Below are 26,945 nucleotides of genomic sequence, written 5' to 3'. Positions count from 1 at the left end.
AAGGCCCTGAGGTGGGTGTATAGTCTGCCTTGTCCCTGAACCTAGAAGGCCAGTGGGGCTTGAATGCAGTGAGCCAGGTGGGAGAAGTCAAAGGAGAGGAAGCACTGACAGGCTTTTACTAAGCTTTTATTTTCAGTGAGATGGGAACTATCGGGACTGTTTTGAGGAGTGACATAGTTTGATTTACATTCTTTTTAAAAATATATACATTTTATTGATTTTTTACAGAGAGGAAGGGAGAGGGATAGAGAGTTAAAAACGTGGATGAGAGAGAAACATCGATCAGCTGTCTCCTGCACACCCCCTATAGGGGATGTGCCCGCAACCAAGGTACATGCCTTTGACTGGAATTGAACCTGGGACCTTTCGGTCTCAGTCCCAGGCCGACGCTCTGTCCACTGAGCCAGTCGGTGAGGGCTTGATTTACATTCTATAGGGCCCTCTGACAGCTGGGTGGAAAATGGACTAGGGGCCAAAAGGAGAAGCAAGGAGCCCACGAAGAGGTTGTTGCGAAACACCAGAGGAGAAATGGAGGAACCGCGGGGCGGAGGTGAGAGGTGACAGATCCTGGATCTCTTCTGCAGGTGGAGCCCACCGGTAACCTGATGATCTAAGCCATTGAGCTCCTACTGTGTACCAGCCCCTGTCCCAGACACTGGGATTCAGATTCTCTGGGATGAGGGGTGGAAGGAAAGTTAAGGGACAGGCTGTCTAGCGGATGCAAAGAGCGTCCAGCCTGTGGCGAGCAAATGCAAACGTCATTAGCGGCCCGATAAAAGGCGGAGAGTGGTCGCCGAGAGGCGGCAGACAGGGCCTGGCCGGCTCAGGGTGGTTCCGACTCTGGCCTCGGGCAGCGCTTAAACGGAGTCTCCGTTTCCTCTTCTGCACACAAAGCGAAGGACCACGTCTGCCCACCACGTGCCGGCGGCTCCGCCGAGCTGGGGCCGGCCCCGCCCCCCGCCCCTCCCCCCGCGGCGCTGCGGCCCGGCCGGCCGGGGCGTGAAGGGTGGGGAGTCGGAGTCCGCTCGGGGGGTGCCGTGGGGCCGTGGACATCAGGAGCGGGCGGCGCCCCCCGGGACCGCCTAGGGTGGGCCGGCGCGGGCTAAGGTGTCCCGGATCTGGCGACACTCTCCCGCCCCACTTCCGGGGCCGCCGCTTTCACTTTCTCTTCCGCCGGAACTGCTCTCCTCCTCCTCCGGACCGGGGGCCGGGAGCTCGGCTGAACCCCCGGGCGCCGGGGGGCGCTCGCCGCAGGGAGAAGTGGGGGCCCGGCCCGGGCTGCCCGCGTCCCGGCCGCGCAGCGTCGCCCCCGCACACCAGGCGTGTCTCGTTCTTTCGGTCGCCCTCTGCGGGCCGGGCCCGGAGCTTCCCGCCCGTTCACCTCCCGCGCGGGGTCCCGGCCGGCCCCCTGCCCCAGGCCCCGTCCCCGGTGCGCGGGAGGGTGATGCCACCCGACGGCTGCCGGGGACAGCGAGGCTCACCGAGGGCTCGGGCCCCGCCGGAGGCCGCGGGCCGGGCTGCGTGGACCCTGGTCGCGCGCCCTCTGCCCGGGGACCTGGACTAGCCTTTCCCGGAGCTGCGGCCCCGCCCGGGGTGATGGGAGCAACCGCGCCAGATGGACGAGAAGACCAAGAAAGGTGGGCACAGCCTGGAGGCGCCTGGGGAACTCCCGGGGGGGGGGGGTGCCCGGACGCAGCCTCCCCGGCCAAGAAAGGCCTGGGAGAGGGCACTGCCCACTTGCCCTTCATTTCCTCCCTGGGGGCCCGGCTACTTCCGGAGGTGCCTGGCCATTCATTGACGCGAGGCCTCCGGGCCGGGTCTGAGCCGCGATGGGGGCGCCTAGAGGACACAGCAGACCTCCCAGGCTGGGGGGAGGCAGACCTGGCCGACCTGAACACCGAGGGCCCTGGCCTCGCCTCTTGCCCCCTGTCCCCACCCTGCTCAACCCTCCTGTGCGCCTCCGTGTTCTTGGAACCAAGCCCGGGGCCCTGGATAGCCCGCAAGGCCCTGCTGCTGCCTTGGCTGACCTCGCTCTCTTGCTCATTCTGCTGGAGCGACCCCCGCCCGATTCTTTCTGATCTAATCCAACCTTTTCTTGCTCAAGACCTTTGCCCGTACCTTGCTCTCTACCTGGGACACTCTTCCCCAACTGGGTCTTGAAATATCCAGCTCCTCTTTCAGGTCTCAGCTTCAGGGTCACCTCCTCCTAGAGGCCTTCTCTAATCTCCTCACCCTGTTTATTTCCTTGCAGCATGGATCACAATCTTGATTTTTTCTCCTGTTATTAAACTTGTTGTCTGTGTAATTACCAGGGTGAAAACGTACCTGAAGAGAGGGACTGTGTTTAGCTAATTCACTGGCTGAATCCCAGTTTCTGGGACAGTGGCTGGCACACAGTAGGAGCTCAATAAGTGCTTGTCAGATAAATGAATGGAAGTATGGGGGACCTGGGAGTATGAAGGAAAAATAGAACCAAATGAGCAGGGAGGGGGACTGGGGAGTATCAGAGAAGACTTCCCAGAGAAAGGGGTTTTTAAAAAAAAATTTTTTTTATTGATTTCAGAGAGAGGAAGGAAGAGGGAGAGATAGAAACATCAGTGACGAAAGAGAATCATTTATTGGCTGCCTCCTGCACGTCCCCAGTGCCCTGACCGGGAATCGAACCCTGACCTCCTGGTTCATAGGTTGACACTCAACCACTGAGCCATTCTGGCCAGGCAAGAAGGGGATTTTTAAGCTGGGTGCTGAAGGATATGTAGGAGTTCACCAGGATGACAGAGGAAGCAGCATGTAAAAGGATCACCTACTTCTCACTCCCTCATCCCCAGATCCTGAAAAATAAACCCTGTGCTAACTTGCTTCCACTGTGTTGAATTTTAGCCGAGGAGATGGCCCTGAGACTCAGCCGAGCAGTGGCGGGTGGGGACGAGCAGGTGGCGATGGAGTGTGCCACCTGGCTGGCAGAGCAACGGGTACCCCTGAGAGTGCAACTGAAGCCTGAGACCTCCCCAACACAGGACATCAGGTGAGGCGTGCACGGCTGGCCAGGGACAGAGGGCTTGCTGCACCCTAGTGGGCCATAATATATTCTCGCCAATAGAAGTTATTTTTTTCCCTCTTCCACAGAATTTATTTTATACCTATTATACCAAACTGCATTTTATTTTTATTTTTTAAATATATTTTTATTGATTTCAGAGAGGAAGAGAGAAGGAGAGAGAGAGAGAGAAACATCAATGATGAGAGAGAATCATGGATTGGCTGCCTCCTGTACGCCTCCTACTGGGGATCGAGCCCACAACCCGGGCATGTGCCCTGACCAGGAATTGAACCGTGAGCTCCTGTGTCATGGGTCAGTGCTCAACCACTGAGCCATGCCAGCTGGGCTACCAAACAGCATTTTAATCACTGACATAGAAAACCCCCTAATAAGATAAAGCAAAGACAAAAGCTTTTACCTTATGAGAAAGGAGATACACCATCCATCACTTAAATAGTCTTCAAACATTATTGCACTTTAACGTCCATTATTTGACAATGCGTTCATGAAACAACCTGCAGACAACTAGTTTCAGCAAATTAAAGGACACTTTTACGCAGACATGACTGTCCTAAGTTGTTTACCAGGGAAGAATTTTCACACGTTACTTACATTAGCAGTAACGGTGGCGCGGGAGAGTCCTGCGCCTTCTCTGTACGGTGAGAACCACCCGTGGTGTGGTGGGCCCGAGGCCTTTCCAAGGCCACCCCGACCCTCACGTCTCCCTGTGCTTGTGGACGGGTTTGGTGATCCATTGGGCGTCAGGATTCCTTCTCATAGCCTGATGGAATGGATCGAAGAGGATAACCTCAAACTACGTGGAGTCTTCACCAACCCAGTAAGAATTCAGGACTCTCAGCCCCACTAGAATAGTTAGTTATCTTCATCGAAGGTTCCGGGGTGTCAGGAGACCTAGCTTCAGACCCCAACTCTGTCACTAATCAACGGTGAAATCTGGGGCAGATCATTTCACCTCTCAGAGTTTTCATTGTTTGTTTGTTTGTTTTTTTTCCATTTAATAAATGGGGCAATAACAGTAGCTATCTCATGGGGTTGTTAGGAGGTATATTAGTATGCTAGTATGTTAGGGCTCATATGACAGGAAAAAACATAAGAACAGTGGCATAACCAAGTTGGATAGCAGGTATTCCAGATGTGGTCTGCTCCTGGGTCCTCAGAGCCTCATGCTTCTTGTTTTGCCGGTCATGGCCTCCATTCTGAGGTTCCCATCATGGTCCTGCATGGTGATTCCAGCTCAGTGATTACATTAGCATTCTTTTTTTAAGTTGAATTTATTGGGGTGACATTGGTTAATCACGTCAGCACTCTTATCAGCAAGGAGGAGGAAGGGAAGTAACCCTTCCCACAGTCCTTTTAAGAGCACAGCTCAGAAAGGGACACACACTTCTCCCACCAATTCCTGCAGACCAGAACGCATTCTCATACCATACTCAGCCTGAAGGGAGGTTGTGAAATGGAGCCAGGTAGCCAACAAGAACTCAGAGGTTCTTTTAGCAAGATAAGTAAGAGAGGCTTTGCCCCAGGAGACCAAAACTGGATGTGAAACACAGCACGGTGCCTGGTACATGTTAATCACTCAGTCAACACTGGTGTTTGTTTATTTTTTCCTGCTTTTTGCTAGGTGATCCCATTTTATTTATTTATTTATTTTTTAATATATTTTATTGATTATTTTTACAGAGAGGAAGGGAGAGGGATAGAAAGCTAGAAACATCGATGAGAGAGAAACATCGACCAGCTGCCTCCTGCACACCCCCCACTGGGGATGTGCCCGCAACCAATGTACATGCCCTTGACCGGAATCAAACCTGGGACCTTTCAGTCCGCAGACCGATGCTCTATCCACTGAGCCAAACCGGTTTCGGCCCATTTTATTTTTTTTTTACAGTATTATTGAGATATAATTGACATACAGTTCAACAATTTAAAGTGTATAGCTCAAGGCTTTGCATTTAGAGTTATACAAAGCATCACCGCAATCAATTATAGGATATTTTTGTCATCCTGTAAGGAAACCCCGTACTCACTAGCAGTCATTCCTCGTCTCCCTACCTTTCCCCAACTGCCCATCCTTAGGCTCCCATTAGTCTGCGTGCGCTCTCTCTCTCTCTCTCTCTCTCTCTCTTTTTCTCTTTCTCTCTGTCTATTTGCCTATTCTGGAAATTTCAGATAAATGGAATCATATAATATATGGCTTTTTGTTTGGTTTCTTTCACTTACCATCCTGTTTTCTAGATTCATCAAGTTTGTAACATGTATCAGAACTTCATTCCTTTTTATTGCTGAATAATAATCATGTGGATACACCATATTTTCTTTATTTGTTAATCAGTTATTGGATATTTAGGTTGTTTCCACTCTTTGACTAATATGAATAATGCTGATATGAACAATTGTGTTTAGGTTTTTATATAGACATATAAATCTCTGATTGACAGCCAGTTGGTCAGAAGTACATGTAACAACCTGGACTTGCAGCTGGTGTCTGAAGTCCAAGGCGGGGCTGGTTTATATCGTGTCTGTGGGATCTGAATGGGGAGGGACCGTCTTATAGAACTGAGCCCTTACCCTGTGGCGCTGACGCTGTCTCCTGGTAGATGGTGCCAGTACTGAAGTGAATTGTAGGTGTCTCAGAACTGCTTGGTGTGGGGAAGCCCCTCTCCCCAGGCTCCACCTGTGTTTTTTGTTATTGGTGCTAAAGTTATAGCTTTTAGATTTTGTTTTCTAACTATAATTCAGGCTCCTATGCTTTGCCTTTAGGTTGATTCTAAAATACTAAACCCACTAAAATAGCATGTATAGTACTTTGATTATGGAAATATTATTCACTGTAGACTAAGTAGTGTAATTGAAAATGTATGCACTTCTATGTTTCAAAACCCCTATTGTTTAAAGACTAATGTTTTGAAGGTGAAGTTCTCAATTCCCTACTAGTTCTCTTCCATTCTCTAGCATCAGACTCAGCTATTCTTCTTTTAAAAAAATACATTTTGCTTTTAGAGAGGAAGGGAGAGAGAGAGGTAGAAACATCAGTGAGAGAGAATCATTGATTGGCTGCCTCCTGCACTTCCCCTACTGGGGATTGAGCCCAAAACCACAGGCATGTGCCCTTGACCAGGAATTGAACCCTGACCTCCTGGTTCATAAGTCAACGCTCAACCACTAAGCCATGCTGGCCAGGCTATTCTTATTTCTTATATTTCAACAACTTTTCGTATGGCAAAGTGGATGCTAAACTTTTCAAGTCTTTACATGTCCAAAATTACATGTCTAAAATTTTCTATATTTTGCCTCACTTCATTGATAGTTGGCTGGGTGTTGAAAATCATTATCCTGAGGAATTTTGAGAGTATTTTCTGGAGTATTTTAAAGCAAATCTCAGATATTATTTCATTCCTGAATAATTTGATATCTTTTTAAAAAGGACTTAAAAATAACCTCAAAACCATTTTTACAAATTACTAATGCCTTTAGATCCCCTAACACTCTGTTTATATTCAAATTTCCCTAATTATCTCATTACTGTTTTTTATACTTGGTTTGTTCCAATCAGGAACCAAATGAGATCTACACGTAGCGTTTCTTAATATTGTCTAAGCCTGTTTTATTCTCCTCTGTTTTTATGCCATTAGTTTTTTTAAGAAAACTGGTCTTTGACTTTTAGAAATTTCCTACATTCTGGGTTTATTAATCGCCTCCTCAGGGTGTCATTTAATATCTCCAGTTTTTCTTGTGAACTTGTAGTTGGATCTAAAGGCTAGGTTAATCTGGAGTCACTTTGTAAATTTTCAGGAATTCTTCCTCATTTTATGATTGATTTTTAAAAAAAATATATACTTTATTGATTTTTTTACAGAGAGGAAGGGAGAGGGATAGAGAACTAGAAACATCGATGAGTGAGAAACATCGATCAGCTGCCTCCTGCACACCCCCTACTGGGGATGTGCCCGCAACCAAGGTACATGCCCTTGACCGGAATCGAACCTGGGACCCTTGAATCCGCAGGCCGACGCTCCATCCACTGAGCCAAACCGGTTAGGGCTATGATTGCTTCTTGCTGTTCTTGCTTATGGATGCAGTGTTCTCCCAAATCTCTCTGAAGATAGGAAGAACTGTTATTGTTTTGAACCCTAATTTATCTGGTTCTTCTGGCCTCATTTCTGGTTTTTCATCTTACTCCCCCCCACCCCCTATTTTTGGTTTTGTTGTTAATATTTTTCCATTGATTTTTAGAGTAGAAGGAAAGCGGGGAGAGAGAGAGAAACATTGATGTGAGAGAGACACATCAATTGGTTGCTTCCTGCACTCCACCCCCACCCTCCACCAGGGCAGGGGACGGAGGTACGTGCCCTTGACTGGAATCAGACCCGGGACCCTTCAGTCCTCAGGCCAACGCTCTATCCACTGAGCCAAACGGGGTAAGGCTTAGCTTTCCCTTTTTATGCTTCTGGAATTAGACTCTTTGGATTGAAATCCTGCCTCTAACAGTTACTAATTGGTTACTTGGCAAAGTCACGGTAACCTGTCGGGGTTCGTGTTTTGTTTTGTCTTTTTATACATTTGTGTTTTTAAAAAATATATATTTTTATTGATTTCAGAGAGGAAGGAAGAGAGAGAGAGAGAGAGAAACATCAATGATGAGAGAGAATCATTGATCGGCTGCCTCCTGCAAACTCCCCACCGGGGATCGAGCCCACAACCCGGGCATGTGCCCTTGACCGGAATTGAACCTGGGACCTTTCAGTTCGAAGGCGGATGCTCTATCCACTGAGCCAAACCGGCTAGGGCTGGACTTGTGTTTGTTTCTGTAAATTAGGGATAACAACAGTACCTGCCTCAGGAGTATGTTGAGAGGATTAAGTGAGTTAATGCATGTCAAGCGCTTTGCAGAGTCTTGGCATGTGGTAAATAATAACTGTGGGGGCTTCGTTAGGGAGCAGGGGAGAGAAGGATAGAAGAGGTTGGAGAGGTAGTGAGGGGTCAATCACAGAGGCCCTTGGGTGCACAGTGAGTGTGGATTTATTCTCGGAGCGCCGTGGAGCCACTGAGGGGCTTAAGCCGTGGGTTCTGATAAAAGAATCCAGGAGAGGCCCCTGACACAGACGGGGGTGGGATGGTGTGTGTGTGTGTTTGCACAAGTGTACAAACATGTCCACGCGAATAGCTGGCGGCTGAGGTGGGACCTGCAGCCTGAGCCCTGTTATTCCCCCGTTCTCCCCGCAGGCTGTGGGTGAGTGTGGAGGACCCTCAGATGCACACTGTCACCATCTGGCTCACGGTGCGTCCTGACATGACAGTGGCTTCCCTCAAGGACATGGTGAGTGAGGAGACTGAAGGGAGGCATCAGGGCGGAGGCTTCCCATTTTGCTCTGACTCTCCCTTCCCACTCCCCCTCTCCACTCCCCTCCAGGTGTTCCTGGACTATGGCTTCCCGCCAGCCCTGCAGCAATGGGTGATTGGGCAGCGGTTGGCCCGGGACCAGGAGACGCTGCACTCGCATGGCGTGCGGCGGAATGGCGACAGTGCCTACCTCTACCTGCTGTCAGCCCGCAACACCTCCCTCAACCCTCATGAGCTGCAGCGGGAGCGCCAGCTGCGGATGCTGGAAGGTGAGGCTCCGCTCCTGAGGGACAGGTCACCTGGAGGGCCCTCCCTGCAGTGGGGAAGAGAGGACAAAGGACACCCCGGGAGGGCGTCGTTTCGGGATCCATTTTGGGGACAGCGGCCGAGGGGAGAGGGGCAGGGTTCAGTCCTGGCTCTGGCACTTACCAGCTGGGTGGTCTTGGCAAGGCCCTTCCTGTCTTTGCTCATTAGTTTTCTAACTGTAAATTAGATAAGATAATAATTACTAGTGTAAATTTTTTACTTCACATTTTTATTATTTATTTTGTTTTTTGTGTTTTTGTTGTTTGTTTTTGTTAATCCTCACCTGAGGATATTTTTCCATTGATTTTTAGAGAGAGTGGAAGAGAGAGGGAAAGTCAGAAACATCAATGTGAGAGAAACACATCGATGGGTTGCCTCCTGCAGGAGCCCTGACCAGGGCCCCGGCTGGGGAGGAGCCTGCAACTGAGATACATGCCCTTGACCAGAATTGAACCCGGGACCCTTTGGTCTGCAGGCTGATGCTCTATCCACTGAGCCAAACTGGCGAGGGCTGCTTTATGCTTTTGAATATTTCGGACCTACAGAAAAGTTACAAAATAGTATAAATAATTGTATAACAAATTCCCATATTTGTTCTCCTTTATCATCTTTCCATAACATTATTTATTAGAGTTATTGGTATGGGTATAAATAATTTTTTTCTGAACTGTTTTGAGAGTAAGTTGCAGACATGGTAGCCCTCTCCCATAAATACTTCTGTGTGTGTTTCCTTTAAACAAAAAGGACTCATTTTCTTGTATTACCATATATAGCTATCAAATTTAGAAAGTTAGCATTTAGGTTAGGGTTAGGGTTAGGGTTCGGGTTCGGGTTAGGGTTAGGGTTAGGGTTCGGGTGTGTGTTTGTACTAACTAGAGGCCCGATGCATGAAAATTTGTGCAAGAGTAGACATTTCTCTCCCTGGCTGTCGGCACCGGCTTCCCTCCGGCACCCAGCTGCCCAAAGGCGCCTGGGGCCCGGGCTGGCTTCCCTCCGGCCCTGGCTTTGTCAGGCAGGATGTCTGGAATGACGTCTGGAAGACGTGGTCTAATTAGCATATTACCCTTTTATCAGTATAGATGTCCTTTATAACAAAAGCCCTGGCATTCAGCTGCCCTCTCCGTCCCTTCAGTCCTTGGTCTACTCAGTCTTCCCTTGACCCTCCTGATACTGATGTGTTGAGTCCAGTTTTTGTTTTTTCGTCCAGTGTCTCATGAATGGATCAGAGTCAGTATTTTGGCAGGTCCAGCTCAGGAGTGCCGTTTGTCCGTCGAGGTGCCTCACTGCCGGAGCACAAGAGGCCGGTTGTTAGTCAGGATTTTTAAGCTCCCAGGACACAGGGGCACTCGTGGGTGGAGGAGGGACTCTGACCCTGTGGGCACCAGGACACTCAGCCAGGTCTGGGTCCACCTGGTAGGACCAAGCTGGAGACCCTCCAGGGAGGAGGGAGAGGAGAGGAGGGAGTGGGGTGCAGGGTGTGGGTCCTGGCTGGCCAGGGGGTGTGGATGAAGTGGGTTGCAGGGATGCACCAACTTCTAACCCTCTTTCCCAGATCTGGGCTTTAAGGACCTCACGCTGCAGCCCAGGGGCCCACAGGAGTCAGCACTTCCGAAGCCTGGGGCCCCCCAAGAGCCAGGTCAGGGGCCTGACACCGTTCCTGAGCCCCCACCGGTAAGCCGCCCCTGGTCCCTGACTCACCCTGCCTGGCCCCTCGACGCGCCGAGCTCACCGCCCCCCTGTCCCCAGGTGGGCTGGCAGTGCCCCGGCTGCACCTTCATCAACAAGCCCACACGGCCCGGCTGTGAGATGTGCTGCCGGGCGAGGCCCGAGACCTACCAGGTCCCCGCCACGTACCAGCCGGACGCAGAGGAGCGAGCGCGCCTGGCCAGCGAGGAGGAGGCGCTGCGCCAGTACCAGCAGGTGGGCAGGGATGTCCCCAGGCAGGCACTGCGGACGGGCCGGGAGGAGGAAGCCAGGACGGGAGGCCCTCCACACCCTGCTCCTCCCCAGTTGCTGCCTGGCCCCCGCTGGACAGACCGCAGGCACTGACCCTGCACTTGACTGACCCTCCCTCTCCTGGGGCCGCGGCCCTGCTCCCTGGCTGTGGCCCCAGCCGGGCTCTCGTGTCCTGCCCCCTGTGGGTTGTGGGTCCACCCCTCGCTTTGACATACACACCAGTTGTGCATACAGGTGTGCCTGGTTGGGATTCCAACATCCTGGCTGAGACCCTGACCGTGTCCCACCTGCCACCCCCTCGTCCACCTGTGACCTCACCTTGGGTCCTACTGTTCCTGTCCACCCTGCCTCTCTGGCTGTATCCCACCCCTGACTTCCTGTGACCTCAGGACCCAGCCCCTCACTGCTCCCTGGGAGGCTGGCCACACTCTGGCCCGTCCCGCCCTGTCAGTGCTGCTCACACAGATACCGGACCCTGATGCTCCCTGTTCTGATCGGAGGCCCCATCCTCCACCTCGTTCCTTTGGACCCAGAGCTGCCCTGACCCACCCAGCCATGACCTCCCTCCTGGTCCATCTACAACCTTGTCCGGATTCCTCCCCTCTCCCGCCTTGCTCTGCTCCACAGCATCACTTCCCCTTCCCATAACCCTGACTACTCTGTGACCTTGACCTCGCCCCACCTCCAGCCCTTGGCCCCGCCTGCTCAGCTTGGCAGAAATGTGAGCCCTGGTACCTCTGATTGCCTCCTCAGACCCTGGCCTGTCCTTACCGCCATCGCTCCCTGGCTTGGCTTGACTCCTGATTGCAGCCCCAACTTGCCCCTGCCTGGCCTTCCTCCTGCCCTGGCTGCTCTGCCTGGCCCTGCTCCGGGCTTCCCCCTTCCCAGCAGCTCTCGCTCATGCCCACTGCCCAGCCACCGCCACCCCTCCCTGGGAACCCTGACTCTCCCAGCCTTGTCCCCTCTCTGGGGTCTGACCAGGACCCCCCGTCCTGCCCCCTTCCTGGTCTGACCCTCCCCCGAGACCCTGACCGCCACGGCCCCGCCCCGTGTGCCCAGCGGAAGCAGCAGCAGCAGGAGGGGAACTACCTGCAGCACGTCCAGCTGGACCAGAGGAGCCTGGTGCTGAACACCGAGCCCGCCGAGTGCCCCGTGTGCTACTCGGTGCTGGCGCCCGGCGAGGCCGTGGTGCTGCGGGAGTGTCTGCACGCCTTCTGCAGGTGCGGGCCCCACCCCCGCAACGCAGCATGGGTCCCGGCCACCAGTTAACCAGGCAGAGAGGGGGTGGATCGTGTGCTCTCACATCTCATTGGACACCCACAAAATCCTGTCAGGCATTTCTCCCCATTTCGCAGGGGAGAAATGTGAGGTACAGGGAGGCCAGCAACTTGCTCAATGCCATACGGCTCAGGCATTCTGGCTCCAGAGCCGGTGCCCCTCTCTACTCCTACCCAGGCCCATGCGGGGCATTGAGGCCCTAGCCCTGGCCACCTGAGCCAACCTCGCCCTGCACCTGGCTGGTGGGCAGTCTGCCCCCCTCCCAGGCTCCTCCTCTCCCGGCCCCTCCGTCCTGGGCTGTGGAGAACACGTCCTGACATTTGGTGAGCAGCCCCTGGGTGCCAGGGCCTGCTAGGCCTGGGCATCCAGGAGGGATCAGAAAGTTCAGTTACTGCCCTCTGGGGTCATTCCAGAGGGGAGGCCGATTAGTCATCACATAACCACAGATTAACTATAATTGTGACAATTACCTATAATTACCAGCGGATTATAACGGGGCCCTGCTCCAGCAGGGGGCCAGGGAGCCCTGGAGGTGGCACTGGCGTGGGTATGTGCCTGGCCTCTACAGGAGCAAGGGGTCAGTGTGCTGGAGCAGACGGATGGACAGAGAGGTGTTAGGGAGGGCAAGTCATGGGGGTGCTTATGAGCACAGTTAGGAGTTTGGATTTGTTCTGAGCCTGAGCAGGACGGGATGGGAGCCACTGGGGAGGGGTGTGGGGGACACTGGGAGCCCAGGAGGGGGCTACCGCTGTCTTCCAGGTGAGTGGGACGGAGACCTGGACCAGAGCAGTGGGGTGGGCAGGAGTTGAGGCCATGGTGACGGGTTGGTGGGACGGAAGGGAGACATTGAGGAGAAACCCACCTGGGGACAGGCTCACCCCTCGAGGGTGGCGTCCCGGTGGGTGGGGTTCAGATGACCCTCACCTCCACTCCATTTCTCTCCCAGGGAGTGTCTGCAGGGCACCATCCGCAACAGCCAGGAGGCAGAGGTCGCCTGCCCCTTCATTGACAACACCTACTCGTGCTCCGGCAAGCTGCTGGAGAGGGAGATCCGGGCGGTAAGCCTGGGGGCGGGGAGGGAGCTGGGCCCTGAGCTGGCAGGTGGGAACTGGCTCAGGTGCCGGTCTTGGGCAACAGAGATCTATCAAGAGCCTTCTCTGTGTGGGGTGCTGGGGGCCCAAGTAGTCAACAGGACAGGAATTGGGGGAGGTAGCTAGTCGAGAAACTCCTTATGAAGGAAAGACGGCCAAGCAGTTAGTGGGCAGGGTGACCTCCAGTCAGATTCTCAGCCTCTGTGTGCCTCAGTGTTCTCATCTCGATGAAGGGCAAAGTTAGCGTTATTTTCTATTTCAAAGTTGTGAAGGATTTGTGTAAGGAATCGAGAGTAGCGCTTGACACATGATCAGTGCTTATCAGTACCTTGTGCTGTGTAACAGGTCATTCAGACTTAGTGGCTTAAAACAGCCACCGTTTATTTAGCTCATGAATCTGCCACTTAGTAATTTCGGTGGGGCTTGTCTGGACGATTCTTCTGGTCCAGGTTGGGCCTGGCTGACCTCATCTGGGCTTAGCTGGTGGTCAGCTGTCCTGGACTGGCTTATGATGGGCTTATCTGCGATGGCTGGGATGGCTGGGCCTCTTCCCACTTGGGTCTCCCGTCTGCCAGCAGGCTGGCCAGGCTGCTCACGTGGTGGGTCTCAGAGTTCCCAGAGCAGCCAGAGGGGAGCCCCAGGGCAGGAGTGCTTTTCAAGTCTGCTCCTTTCACACTTGCTGCTGCTCCACTGGCTCAAGCAAGTCACAGGCTCAAGCCCAGATTCTGTGCAGAAGGGGACCACCCATGAGCATGGAGGCAGGGAGACATGAACAAATTGGGGCCATTCCTCCAGCATCTATCACAGTGCTGTCTGTGTGTGCACCTGTGTGTGTGTGTGTGCAGTCAGTCTATCACAGTGCTATCTGTGTGTGCACCTGTGTGTGTGTGCCGTCTATCACAATGCTGTGTGTGTGCGCGTGTGCAACCTATCACAGTGCTGTCTGTGTGCACCTGTGTGTGTGTGCCGTCTATCACAGTGCTGTCTGTGCACCTGTGTGTGTGTGTGTGTGTGTGTGTGCGCAGTCAGTCTATCACAGTGCTGTCTGTGTGCACCTGTGTGTGTGTGTGTGTGTGTGTGCGCAGTCTATCACAGTGCTGTCTGTGTGCACCTGTGTGTGTGTGTGTGTGTGTGTGTGTGTGCAGTCAGTCTATCACAGTGCTGTCTGTGTGCACCTGTGTGTGCGTGCGACGTCTATCACAATGCTGTGTGTGCACCTGTGTGTGTGTGCGCGCGTGTGCAACCTATCACAGTGCTGTCTGTGTGCACCTGTGTGTGTGTGCCGTCTATCACAGTGCTGTCTGTGTGTGCACCTGTGTGTGTGTGTGCGCTATTGCTGTTAATGCTATTATCAGGTTCTCTCCCTGACTGCTGTTGATCTCTCCCTCCTCTGGGCCTCCATTTTCCCATCTGTAAAGTGGACTGTTGGGCTTGATTTATGGTTTTTAAACTGCTGAGCAGTGGCCTTCCCAGAACTGGGCATCTTCAGATACCCAGGCAAAAACTGAGGCATGACCAAGGTGGCTGAGGTCCAAATGGGGGACCCCACAGGCACATACACCAGACCCCTGTTTCTCCCCATCACTCCTGCCTCTCCTGTGACCCTGCTTCTGAGAACCCTCTGACTTCACCAAGCATTTCGTGGAGCCCAAGGAGTTCTGCCTCAAGGGGAAAAGGGCCGACAGAGGGGTAGAACTTGAGAACTTCCACAGTTAACCCCAAGAGCAGCCCCATTTTTATCTCCTCTGTGGGGTCTCTGAGAAGGGTAGCTCTAGAAGGTTGCTGAGGCCTCCTCTTTGGGGCCTGGAGGGTCAGTCCCTATGACCCGTGCCCATAGGCGTTGCCCAGAGGTGTTCCCTGTGCAGTCCTCCCAGGCCAGGGGCACAGGGCCCACGCTTGCCTGGAGCCCCTGAGAGTTGACATGGCCTCACAGTGATCAAGTGTGGCAGCGAGTAAAAGGGACGGGGATCAGCAGAGTAATGCAGTGCAGGTGTTTTTACAAAAAAACATGTCTAAACCACATAGAACTAGAACAGCAATGAAAGAAAAGTCACCCACGACCCCACCATCCCAGCAGATCCCTGATTGCATTTTTCTCCTGTTAACTTTGGTGTCTCTGGGCAGACATGATATTTTTCCTTTTTCAAATCAACTTCATTAAGGTATACTTTGCATACAATAAAATGCACTCATTGTAAGTGTACTATTGGGTGAATTTTGACAAATGTCTCTTGTAACCACCACCCCAATCAAGATATAGAATGTAGGCATGATTTTTTAAAAATATTTTTTTATTGATTTCAGAGAGGAAGGGAGAGGGAGAGAGAGAAACATCAATGATGAGAGAGAATCATTGATTGACTGCCTCCTGCATGCCCCCTACTGGGGATTGAGCCTGCAACCTGGGCATGTGCCCTGACCAGGAATCGAACCTGACCTCCTGGTTCATAGGTCAATGCTGAACCACTGAGCCATGCCGGCCGGGCATGAATTTTACTGTAATAATCAGCATAGATACAACAGCCTTTGCTATTTTTTATTTTATTTATTTTTTGGTTAATCCTCACTTGAGGATATTTTTTCCATTGATTTTTAGAGAGAGTAGAAGGGAGGGGGAGAGACAGAGAGAAACATTGATGTGAAAGAGACATATCAACTGGTTGCCTCCTGCCCCTGCCCCAACCAGCACCGGGGATCGAGCCTGTAACCGAGGTACGTGCCCTTGGCCGGAATCGAACCCGAGACCCTTCAGTCTGTGGGCCAACGCTCTGACCACTCAGTAAAACTGGCTAGGGCAGCCTTTGTTATTTTGCTACAAAGTCTTTCTCAAGGTTATTGTCTCTATGGCATAGATCCTGTTTATACCTCTTAATAATTCCAACGTAAGTAATGCTTCAAGGAACATTTTGCATGGTGTCTCTTTCTCCTTAATATTATTTTCTTAGGATAAACTTGTAGAAGTGGAGTGAGTCCCAAAAGATCAGAAAAGTTTGGGTGGTTGAAATGTTACTGCCACATTGCTTTCTCAGAGTGAAATGTACCAGGGCACTAGTTTAAGCACATATTCCCCAGCGTTGCTTGTTATTATTTTGGTCCATATTTTTCTTTCTTTTTTTATTGTGGTAAAATGTATATAAAATTTACCATCTTAACCACTTTTAAACGCACAGTTCTGTGATATTAAGTATATCCACACTGTTGTGCAGCCGTCACCACCACGCCTCTCCAGAACGTTAATCCACGTTTTGAACGGAGTTTTTAAATACTGACGAGAAGAAACGAGCCTGGGGCTGGGCGGGACTTTATGGATTGGGGGCTTCCAGGCGCACATTTGGTGGCAGAGAGGGCCGCATGGCAGGTGTTCTGAGTCCCAGAGACTGAGGCTATGGTCTTGGCAGCTGCTGACCCCCGAGGATTACCAGCGGTTTCTGGACCTGGGTGTCTCCATCGCCGAGAACCGCAGTGCCTTCAGCTACCACTGCAAGACGCCGGACTGCAGGGGGTGGTGCTTCTTTGAGGATGACGTCAATGAGTTCACCTGCCCCGTGTGTTTCCGCGTCAACTGCCTGCTCTGCAAGGTGGGATGGGACCCACGCTGCTTAGTCACCGAGTCCTGCTGGGAGCTCATGCCCCTCAGTGCTTGTTCTGTGAGGGGCCTGGTCGTCATGACTTAGAGCTGCGTGTCCTTGATGGGCCTGACCTGGGCCCTTGGACCAAGCCCTGACCCTCACCTGAGCCCTGACCCTAAGTTCCATCCCAGATGGAACCTCGTCCTAGATTGAGCCCTGGCCCTGGGCTGAACCTTAACCCCACACTGAGCCTTGGCCCCAACCTGTCCCTGCCCCTGTCATCTCAACAGTTGATGGTTAAAGGTCTGAGCCTACTCACCCCACGCCGGCTTAGTCTCAGCCTAGCTAGGCACACGGGGCCACAGCCTGGGGAGAGGTGGCTGAGGGTTTCTGTGCCCATCAGGACGTAAATAAATAGGTAAATATTATCATACATGCTGACCTTGGCTTCACCTCCCTGGCTTCAGTGTCTTCTGTAAAGTGCGTGTATGGTTTATAACGTGAGGCCCGGTCAGTGACAACACCTAGAGGCATTATGTACTTGTGTGGGTGCCTGCTCTGTCCCCCACCTCTCCCAGATTCCTAACGGGAGCCTTCTCATCTCAAGCTCCCCACTCCCTGCAGGCCATCCACGAGCATATGAACTGCAGGGAGTACCAGGATGACCTGGCTCTGCGGGCTCAGAACGACATGGCTGCCCGGCAGACGACGGAGATGCTGAGGGTGAGGCTGGGAAGGGCTGAGGACCTGGGGATTTGAGTTTTGGGAGCTAGAAGGGCTGTGGTTTATGGGCCCTGGAGGCTCTGGCCCCCCTGCTGGCATCACTCCCACCCAGAGCTGGGGCTTGGGATGGGTGCTCAGGTGGCCAGCAGCAGGACAAGTGTCTGGGTGGAGGGAGGAGACCGCAGAAACAGGGAGCCTAGGAGAGGGATTCCACACTCCAGCAGAGTCGCGGTTTTCCTCCCTAGTCGGGAGGGCCACAGGGAGGGAGCGAGGCCGGGCCGCTGCCCCCGCCTGGCCCCAACGTCAGCCCCTGCTCTGCCCCAGTCCATGCTGCAGCAGGGCGAGGCCATGCACTGCCCGCAGTGCCAGATCGTGGTGCAGAAGAAGGACGGCTGTGACTGGATCCGCTGCACTGTCTGCCACACCGAGATCTGCTGGGTCACCAAGGGCCCGCGCTGGGGCCCGGGGGTGAGTCCTTAGGGAGCAGAGGCTCAGGAGAGGTGGGGAGGGGGCCCTCGTGGGCCTTGCCCAGGAGTGGGGATCGGAAAACTACAGCCCAATCCAATCCCCCGCCTGTATTTGTACAGCCTGTGAAGTAAGAACATTTTTTACTTTTTAAATGGTTAAAAAATATCAAGAGAGTATTTTGTGACGTGAAAATCACATGAAATCCGATTATTTTGGTCCATAAGTGAAGTTTTAGGGGAGCAGTCCTGCTTATTCTTTTACGTGGAGTCTGGCTGCTTTTGTGCTCCAAAGGCAGACTGCGTGGCTGCAAAGCCGGAAACCACCGTCTGGCTCTTCACAGAAGAAAGTCGCAGCCCTTGCCCGAGGCCAGTGACGAAGGGCTCAGTGTGGAGTGGTGGTGTGGGTCCTTGGCTCTGGCACAGTGGGCTGTGTGGTTAGGCTGTGACTGCCTTCTCTGAGCCTCAGTTTCCTCATCTGGAAAATGGAGGTGATAGCTGGGCCTGTCTGACTTAGGCTTATTGTCAGAACCAAATGAAAAAGGGTAAGAAACGGGCGCAGCAGGATGCCCGTCATATTGCGAGCACGTCATATGTGGCAGCTATCAAATTAGGGGTATGTTCCTGGAATTGGGGGGTCGTTGCAGGCTTTGAGACAGTGGAGGTGGAGGAAGCAGCCGTTTTCATGCTGCTGTGTCCTGACCCTTCCAGAATATGCAAAGATCCATCAGCTCCTTCCCTGCTCTGGGTCTCGGGGGAGACAGATTGAGGCCATGTAATTGGGTGCCCAGAAAGGCCTTCGTGATGGCCTCCATCAGGCTGCTGAGGCCGAGGGCCCGTTTAGAAGCAGGGCCTGGAGTGTTTTTGGTGTGATGGAATATCATGGGCCACTGTCTTCCCTGCCCTGACCTCTTTCCCCCATTCTGTAGGGCCCTGGAGACACCAGCGGGGGCTGCCGTTGCCGGGTGAATGGGATTCCTTGCCACCCCAGCTGTCAGAACTGTCACTGAGCTGAAGATGGCCGTCCCCATGCCGACCCAGCCCCATGTCCACAGTTGCTGTGGGACAGGGCAGGTGCTTTGGCTCTGAATTCTGGCCTGGGAGGTGCCTTTATGCTTGGCTGAGACAGGGACCCAGCAGAGCCCACAGCCTCTGAGCTGCACGGCGGCCTTGTTTGTTGTGGGTGTTGCAAGGGCCCCACCTGAGCTGGCTGTTGTCCATAGCCGCCTCTGCCCTTCCCCTGGGGCTTGCTGGCCAGACCTTTCATCTCTTCTTTGTGGCTCCCACCTCTGCCTGGCCCAGCCTTAAACACAGCCCTGGCCATAGGCCTTGCTGGATAGAGCCTCCGAGAGCCCTGTGCGAGTCCATACATCCCCACCCCACCCACCACCTCGTCTCCTGAATACCACGCACTCACAGCCTGCCACTTTCCTCTGGCTTTGCTGTTGGAGGCCTGGGGCCTCTGAGAACTGTTCAGAGCCAGGAGGGAGATCTAGCAGTTTCTAAAGCACAGCTCATCTGGCCCAGCTTCCACATCTCCCTCTCGGCTGCTTGTGCAGCTAATTAAGATGGTTTTCCAGGAAGGGATGAGTGTGATGTCCGAGGTAGTGAGAGGGACATGGGCTGGGACTCTGCAGAAAGCAGGATCCCAGCCTCTCCATGAACTGCAGCAGGAAGTGTGTGAGCTGCTTGGCATCCCTGTGCCGGCTTGAGCGGGTAGGATGTTCTTGAGTCGTTCGCCTGCACAGGGGAAGTTTAGTGTGTTGAGAGGCCACAAAGCAGGTTCTGCAGATCCGTGTGGGCTTGAGGGGCAGAAGGGGCCAAGGCAGCAGGTACAGGCTGGCAGGAAAGGCTTGCTGCTCCCTCTGCTGCTCAGTGGGCATCCAAGGTCGGGGAACAAACATTTCAGAATCAGGTAAAACTGCTGCAATTGAAGGGTGAGGCTGCCCATCCTAATTTTAGCATCTCAGGTAAAAAGGGCACAGCATTGGTCCAGCAATATTTATCAGTCTCCTTTTTGTGTTGGTCAGGGATTAATAAGTTCTGGGTGTTCATTCTGTAAGTTTTACTGCATTCTTGGACCCACTCCCTTCCCCTGTGAGACCTGGTGTTTGATGGCCAACATCAAGTCAACAGCGAGTCTGAGCTGTGCCATGGGTCATCATCAAAGAGGCAGTGTGTGCTCTGCTGTTCAAGTCCTGGACTCCAGGCTCCAGAAGTTGGGGCATATGGTTTTGGGGCAATGAGCTTATTCTAACCCCTGGAAACGCAATGCCACCCTGTCCTTGGAGGCCAAGACTGGAGTTGACCACAGGCACTGTGAGCAGAGCTACCAGAGAACATGAATGCCTTCCTGCTTCGCCAGCGCTGGCTCAGAGCAGCTGTGGTAGCTGAGGGCACGCTCGGGCAGCCTCCCACTCTGAGCAAGACACAGGCAGAGCCACTGACCTGGAGGACAGCAGTGGACACCTGGACCACAGGAGTAAGATGGGGCCCAGATCAGAGCAGAGCGCTCTCTTACCACCTCCTTCCTCCCTCCTCTCCTGCCGGGGTCCATCTTGGCGTCCCTTAGGCAGGGACGGGGAACCTTTTTTCTGCCAAGGGCCATTTGGATATAACATCATTCATGGGCCATACAAAATTAGCAACTTAAAAATTAGCCTGCTAGCACCACCGGTGTTGCTCAGTGGTTGAGTATTGACCTATGAACTAGGGGGTCACTGCTTGATTCCTGGTCAGGGCATATGCCTGGGTGGCAGGCTCAATACCTGGTGGGGGTGGGGCATGGGGAGGCGTGCAGAAGGCAGCCAATTGATAATTCTCTTATCAATGGTATTTCTCTCTTCCTCTTCGTTCCTCTGAAATCAATAAAAATACGTTTTTGAAAAATTAGCCTGCTATATTTGGTCATTTAATTAACTCACCCCTAATGCTTTGGCAGAGCCAGACCAAATGATTTTGAGGGCTGGACATTCCCCACCTCTGCCTTAGGGGCTGGGGCACAAGAGAAAAGCAGAGACAGTTCTCTTGGTCAGAGGATGCAGACTGCTAACACAGGTCTTTTCAATGCCTGCCATTCTTCCCCATACTACAAGGTGTTGAGGAAGTGTTTACCTGTGGCTGCATCAAAATAAGGACTTCATTGGCTACGTCTCTCCCTCGGCCCACTCCATCCACGCCAGCATGCAGAGGGAGCGAGTCTGCTGCAGCCAAAATGGGGGGGGGGGAGGGGGGATGTCAGGGCAGCCCCAGGGTTCTAGCCTCCAGTGCCACGCTCAGTGTATCAGGGGGTGAGGTTCACAAGTGCTCTCTCTTGCAGGGTCAAGGGGAAGTGCCACCCTCTCCCAAGGGGCCACCCCAGGCCTGGGCCCCAGCTCTTGAGAATTCATCGCCAACTGGCCAGAGCAGACTTGAAACCAAGCCCCATGAGCTTTAGACTCAAACCACCTACCTGAGGAAGCAGCAGGAGGTCCCAAATATACTTGTGTGACATAATCTGTCTCCCGGACAGGAAAAGGCAAGTGGAAGCCCACTGCTCAGATAAAGCGCCGCCGCTATGGGCAGGGAGTGGAGGACATGCCCACAGCCCATGTCGGCTGCATGTGTCTTCCTCTAGTGTTGGGCTGGCATGAAAGCCACTCACCCAAAAGCAGGAAGCGGGAGGCAAGCCCACAGCCTTGCTGGCTCACAAAGGCTCCTGGGCAAATTCCAACCATGTGTAAGTCTGGGAAGAATACTGCTAGCAAGTAGAGGGCCTTTGTGAAGACAGGGAAAAAGGCAGCAGGAGCCACAGAAAACACGAAGGACAGCAGGGCAGGGAAAGGACAAAGTCAGGCTGAGCCTCAGACCCATTATCTCTTGGTTGGATTTGGCAAAAGCCTTTGGCCTATTCCTTTTAATCACCACTTAATCTGAATGAACATGGGTCCCAAGCCCAGGGCTGGCTAAAGGCATTTGGTAATAACTGTTCACCAAAATGGAATCAAAACACTGGCATGACCTCACAGTTTGTAAAACATTTTCTCAAACATCATTTCATTACTGTCCGTGTGAGATGGGACTATCCCTGTCTTACTGTTATTGACAACTAGAAGCCCGGTGCACAGAATTTGTACACTCGGGGTCCCTCAGCCTGGACTGCACCCTCTCACAGTCCAGGAGCCCTCAGGGGATGTCCAACATGCAGGGAGCAGGCCTAAGCCAGCAGTCGGACATCCTTAAGGCTGCCACAGAGGCGGGAGCGGCTCCTGCCACCACTGTTGCCCTCACCAGCCATGAGCCCAGCTCAGGGCTTCTAGTTGAGTGGTGCTCCCCCTGTGGGAGTGCACTGACCACCAGGGGGCAGCTCCTGCATTGAGCATCTGCCCCCTGGTGGTCAGTGCACATGATAGCGACCAGTTGTTTTGGTCAATTTGCATATTAGCCTTATATTATAATCGGATCAGTCTCAGATGTTGAACTTGCAACAGCTCAAACTGCCATGAAGTAACACACTTGCCATAATGCTTCCAATAATTCTCTCTCTGGACCCAGTTTTGGGCCCATCCTCACCCCCAAATCGCCTAGAGTCCCACTCTCCTCCACAGCTCAACGTTGTCCCAGACCTGAACCCTAAGTACCTTCCATTGCCATTGCCCTCTCCATCTCCACACCCCAAACCCCGGTCCTCCTGGGCTCTGCTGTCTACAGAACACCCACACACTTTATTCTGCTGTTATTTTTGTACTTCTTTCCCCTCAGCCCTGCACTTCTCCAATCCTCCAGCACCAACTGGGTGTCCAACAATTCAATCCTGACACTACCTGGAGTTAACATCAGATCCCACAAATTAAAGGGCTGTCCCACAAGACTGGCCCACTTCAGATGCCAACCACAAATGGTGCCCAGGCTACCCACACTTCTTCCTGGCCAACTTCAAATTCAGGGGTTCCTACAACTTCCCCTCAGATTCAATTAATTTGCTAGTAGGGCTCACAGAACTCAGGAAAACACGTTCACCAATTTTTAATAAAGGATATTACTCAGAAACGGTTCAATGGAAGAAATGAATAGAGCAAGGTGTGGGGAGAGGGTGCAGACCTCCCCGGTCCTCTCTGGGTGCACTCCCCTCCCAGCATTTCGATGTGTTCACCAACCCAGAAGCTCTCAGAATCTGAATCAAGGTTGTGGAGTTCAATCTCCAGCCATCCCTCTCCTAGAAGGTCAGGGGATGGGGCCAAAAGTCCCCACTCTCTAATCACTTTGGCCTTTCCGGGGACCTGCCCCATTTTGAGGCCATTTAGCAGTCCCACTGTAAGCCATCTACTCCTATCAGGAAATTCCAAGAATTTTAGGGAAACAGAACAAAAAAAACCACACAAATATTTCTCATACAGCGTACACCTTTCCTTCAATGTTCCAATTTTCAAAATTCTACTTTGTACATTAATCAATTCCCATGAAACTGCCAGTGAATCTGCCACCCAAACAAATTGTTCCTTCAATGCAACTCTGGTGTGAGCTCAAGGCCAGCAGTGTCCTGGCCTGTGTCCCAGCTCTGCTTTCTCCGCGTCAGGTCAGAGGGCAGCATGGGCAGCTGGCTATAGTGATGGGACAAGGTCAGGGGGCTGTGATGCCGTTCAGCCTTGGGCACTCCCCTCACCCTCAGGGACAGGGAAACAATAAACATCCCAGAAAACATGGATTCTTGCCTCTGTGATGGGCCCATCCACAGGATGGCGGCAACAGGCACTTGGCAACTGTTCTGGCTCCCAATACCCAACTGCTGGGAGCGTCATGTTGGAAAAGCTTGGCAAGAAAAAGCGCTCACAGCTCCTCTGGGACAGAAATTACACGTGGAGGCAAAGTTATGTTCACGAGGCTCTGGTTAGGTTCCAAACCCAAATGTCAGCCTTTGGAAACAAGGGCATCCCCAGATTAGTGTGAAAAATAGTCAAGATCACCCAGACTAACACCCAACACCACTTTTGCTGCTTAACTAACGAGTGGCACCTGGCAGCGGCCGGCGTGTGTAGATCATACTTATTGCAGGTGAAACAGAAACAGGACCTGCAGGTATCATCCCAGCTCTCCAGGCAACTCAAGGCTGACCAGGAGTCCAGAGACCAGAGCACAGTCCCAGGCCAGGGTGGAAGGCAGGGAGCATCAAGGCCATTTGTCTAAGACCAGAGTCTAGTCCTACCGAGTGGCAGACAGGACAGAATGACAGAGAGATTAGTAACCACATATGACTGTGTATTTCATACATGGCTCTGTACAAATATTTACACACATTCTTTACAGAATAGTAACCACCTGAAGGTAAAAAGATAATGGTTTCTTCTCATCAACAAGGTGAATCCTGATGTCAGCAAAGCTTATCACACAAATGAACTTGTTCCTTCTTAGGCCACAACTGAAGCAAAAGCCACTTGCTTCCTGGGTTCCAAAAAGCTGTGGCCTTGGGACCCTGATCATGTGCACTTCCTTTCCTCTCCCCCATCAATTCCTTCAGTATTACAGACAGGCTCGAGTGCTTGTGGCAGGAGGTGCTGCTGCTGCTGTCCATTTGTAACAAGAGGACAAACTTGCTGAGGGAGAAGACGGGGAGTATCTGTCACGTCATCACCTCTGGATCCTGAAAGAATTTCCTTTGTCTTGACACATCTTCCACTTTCTGGATTAACCCATCCACACCACACTCACCCCAGGTGGGACTCCTGCTATGGAGAATGACCCATCACTGAGCTTTTTTGGTTCTAAAGTGCTGAGCGTAACTTAGTATAGCCGCCTCTCTGAATGTCTCTGGGCTTGCCAGCGGCCTGGCACGCTGCATGCCCTCCACTCTGCACACAGGGGCATACGGGAAGGAGGGGAGTTCCGAGCAGAGGAGCTAGAGTGCTTCTGGCACGTTCACATTAAAGCACTTGTCAAGACAGAACAGTGCTGGAGAGAGACCATGGCTGCTTCAGACCATACACCCGAATTCTTTAAAGCAAAAGGCACTTTTTTCCAAGCCAGAGCTCGTCTAAAACAAAGCTGGCGTGGCTCACAGGAAAAGCTGTCCCAGGACTGTTCCCTCAGGCTACAGTGAGGAGTGGCCTGTTCCGGCTCCTGCCGCTCTTCAGGCTTTTCTGGGAACTGAACGTCTCCACTGACATTTCCAACCAGGAAGGAGAGACCGCAGTTAAGGAGATAAATCAAACCCCCAAAACGAGCCAAGGTAGTGAGTGGGTGCCTATCTGGAAGAGACAGGTGATCTGAGGAAAACAGGAAAGGGAGACACAAGGAGGGCACTTTGGGAGGGTGGGGCTGTTTACAAACAGCAGCTCTGGCTAATGTGAAATGTTAAGTAATTGGGTAAAAAGGAACCCTCATGGTCTTCGAAGCTCATCCTTTCCTTCCGATGAGAACTATTTTCTTCCATGAAGGAACTATTATTTTTAAAGCGAGGGTGCTTTATATATTGGGTGTTACATAATTCTAAAAATACTCATAAAAGTATCTTTTTTAAAGCAACTTTGTGTGGCTTGTGGAAGAGAATAGGTAGCAAAAAAAAAAAAAAAAGGGGCAGACAAGTCAGGCTGGGTGGCTCAGTTGGTTAGAGCATCATCCTGTGCACCAAAGGGGTTACAGGTTCGATTCCCGGTCAGGGCACATACCTAGGTTGTGGGTTTGATCCCGTCAAGGTGAGTGAGGGAAGCAACCTATCAATGTTTCTCTCACATCGATGTTTCACTCTTTCTCTCTCCCTAGAGTCAAGGAACATATCCTCGGAGTGAGGATTAAAAATAAAAAAGCCCTGCCCTAGCCGGTTTGGCTCCGTGGATAGAGCATCAGCTTGCAGACCAAAGGGTCCCGGGTTTGATTCCGATCAAGGGCACGTACCTTGGTTGCAGGCTTCTCCCCAGCCTGGGCTCGGGTCAGAGTGCATGCAGGAGGCAACCAAGCGATGTGTTTCTCTCACATTGATATTTCTCTGTCTTTCCCTCTCTACCACTCTCGCTAAAACTCAATGGAAAGATATCCTTGGGTGAGGATTTAAAAAAAGAAAAACGGTAGGCAAAACCAGTCTATGTCTGGGCCCTACAACTTAACATTCCTTCCTGTTTGTCGGGAAATACTGTGATTTCTAGACTGAAAATCAGTAGGCGTTATCCAGTAACCCAGTTCCCAACTGTCTCTTTGATTTCTGACCAGCTAATAGAGCTGCTCTTAACAAGGGCCAATCTTGTTCCTGGGCTACCTTCTCTGCCCCCTTGCCTTCATTCTACCGTCGGACTTCTTTGGCCAAAGCAGACAGAACAGGAGGAGCTGTGAGGCGGGCATCCAAAGGTCCAGCTTGCTTACTACTAGGCAGCAGCCAAAAGGTCCCCAGTGACCAGGCCCAGCAGGTTCCAAAGGCAGCTGGGAGCTAAAAACCCCACTTCCTCCAACACAAGAGGAGGCAGTGGAGACCACACTCAGAAGCCCACTGTGAGGGAGAAGAGTTCTATGCCCAGGCCCCAAGTGCCCGGTGTCACACAGGTTCTGCTATTGGCCTCTGAAGCAAAGGCAAACCATGGAGTGGCAGGGAAGGGTGGTAGGAATACAAAACCCTTGACAGAAACCCTTTTAATAAAGGACATCCCACCCCTCCCCATCCTTCCATGGAAGGGCGAGACCTTAACGTAATGCCAGAGGAAGAATCTCCTCTGGCATTCAGGGGAACAGCTGCAGCTGAAACTTAGGGGCCCACTCCAGGGCACTTTTCATCACAGCCAGAGCGGCTGCTCCAAGTGCCACTGTCAGCCCCATCACCGCCAGCTTCACAAAGCGGTTGGTCCTTGGTTTGGTCAGGACGTCTTTTGCTCGATTCTCAGTCCGAAGAAGTCCCCGAAACCGCTGCCGCAGCACCATGTCAGGCCTCTGCTGGGTGGATGCCAGCTCAAAGTCTTTGAAGGTAGAGGCTGCCGTTCTGGAGAAAAGGAGACAGGAGAAAGGAAGAATATGAAAGAAACAGAGAAGGCAGGAAAGAAAAACTAGATTACATAGGCTGAGGGCAGAGCCATCCACTGCTCAGAAACTCTTCTTGATAAAGACCCATCAAGGCTGAAGTAGGGATTCTGCTGGCACAAGCTTAGAACTCTGGAAACATCCCCCAGCCCTGTCCTGACCAGACACCATCTTCCATCACTTC

The 26,945-nt window shown here is 52.4% G+C and overlaps 2 protein-coding genes across 3 annotated transcripts in view; one reads left to right on the top strand and one right to left on the bottom strand.

Annotated features, from left to right (window-relative positions):
* The first annotated feature begins 1,065 nt into the window (after positions 1 to 1,065).
* Positions 1,066 to 21,228, top strand: RBCK1 (RANBP2-type and C3HC4-type zinc finger containing 1). 2 transcript variants are annotated; one of them, XM_079784063.1, is made up of 12 exons: positions 1,066 to 1,637; positions 2,881 to 3,025; positions 8,285 to 8,378; positions 8,472 to 8,670; positions 10,260 to 10,378; positions 10,454 to 10,627; positions 11,723 to 11,883; positions 12,888 to 12,999; positions 16,431 to 16,610; positions 17,226 to 17,324; positions 17,649 to 17,792; positions 18,718 to 21,223. In XM_079784063.1, exons 1-12 carry the CDS (start codon positions 1,616 to 1,618, stop codon positions 18,796 to 18,798), a joined length of 1,530 nt encoding a protein of 509 aa, XP_079640189.1. In that variant the 5' UTR covers positions 1,066 to 1,615; the 3' UTR covers positions 18,799 to 21,223. The 2 variants fall into 2 exon arrangements, with proteins under 2 accessions (XP_079640189.1, XP_079640190.1); XM_079784064.1 differs by lacking the exons at positions 1,066 to 1,637; positions 2,881 to 3,025; positions 11,723 to 11,883 and having other exon boundaries at positions 18,718 to 21,228.
* Positions 21,229 to 22,194: 966 nt separating this feature from the next.
* TBC1D20 (TBC1 domain family member 20) overlaps positions 22,195 to 26,945 on the bottom strand; it is a 36,938-nt gene continuing 32,187 nt past the window's right edge. Inside the window, exon 8 of the mRNA XM_079784065.1 lies at positions 22,195 to 26,723. Within this exon, the coding sequence (XP_079640191.1) occupies positions 26,468 to 26,723 (256 nt within the window). The 3' untranslated portion in view covers positions 22,195 to 26,467. The remainder of the gene's footprint in view (positions 26,724 to 26,945) is intronic.

The sequence above is a fragment of the Cnephaeus nilssonii genome (assembly GCF_951640355.1).
Source record: "Cnephaeus nilssonii genome assembly, chromosome: 11".
Taxonomy (NCBI): Eukaryota; Metazoa; Chordata; class Mammalia; order Chiroptera; family Vespertilionidae; genus Cnephaeus; species Cnephaeus nilssonii.
Note: the sequence above shows the minus strand (reverse complement) of the source record. Positions and strands in the feature narration are given on the sequence as shown.

Excerpts from the sequence above, each read along its gene's own strand:
- RBCK1 (XM_079784063.1), top strand. The coding sequence starts at position 1,616 with ATGGACGAGAAGACCAAGAAAG. Across the intron at positions 3,026-8,284 it reads TCCCCAACACAGGACATCAG|GCTGTGGGTGAGTGTGGAGG; the intron begins GTGAGGCGTGCA and ends TTCTCCCCGCAG. Across the intron at positions 8,379-8,471 it reads TGGCTTCCCTCAAGGACATG|GTGTTCCTGGACTATGGCTT; the intron begins GTGAGTGAGGAG and ends ACTCCCCTCCAG.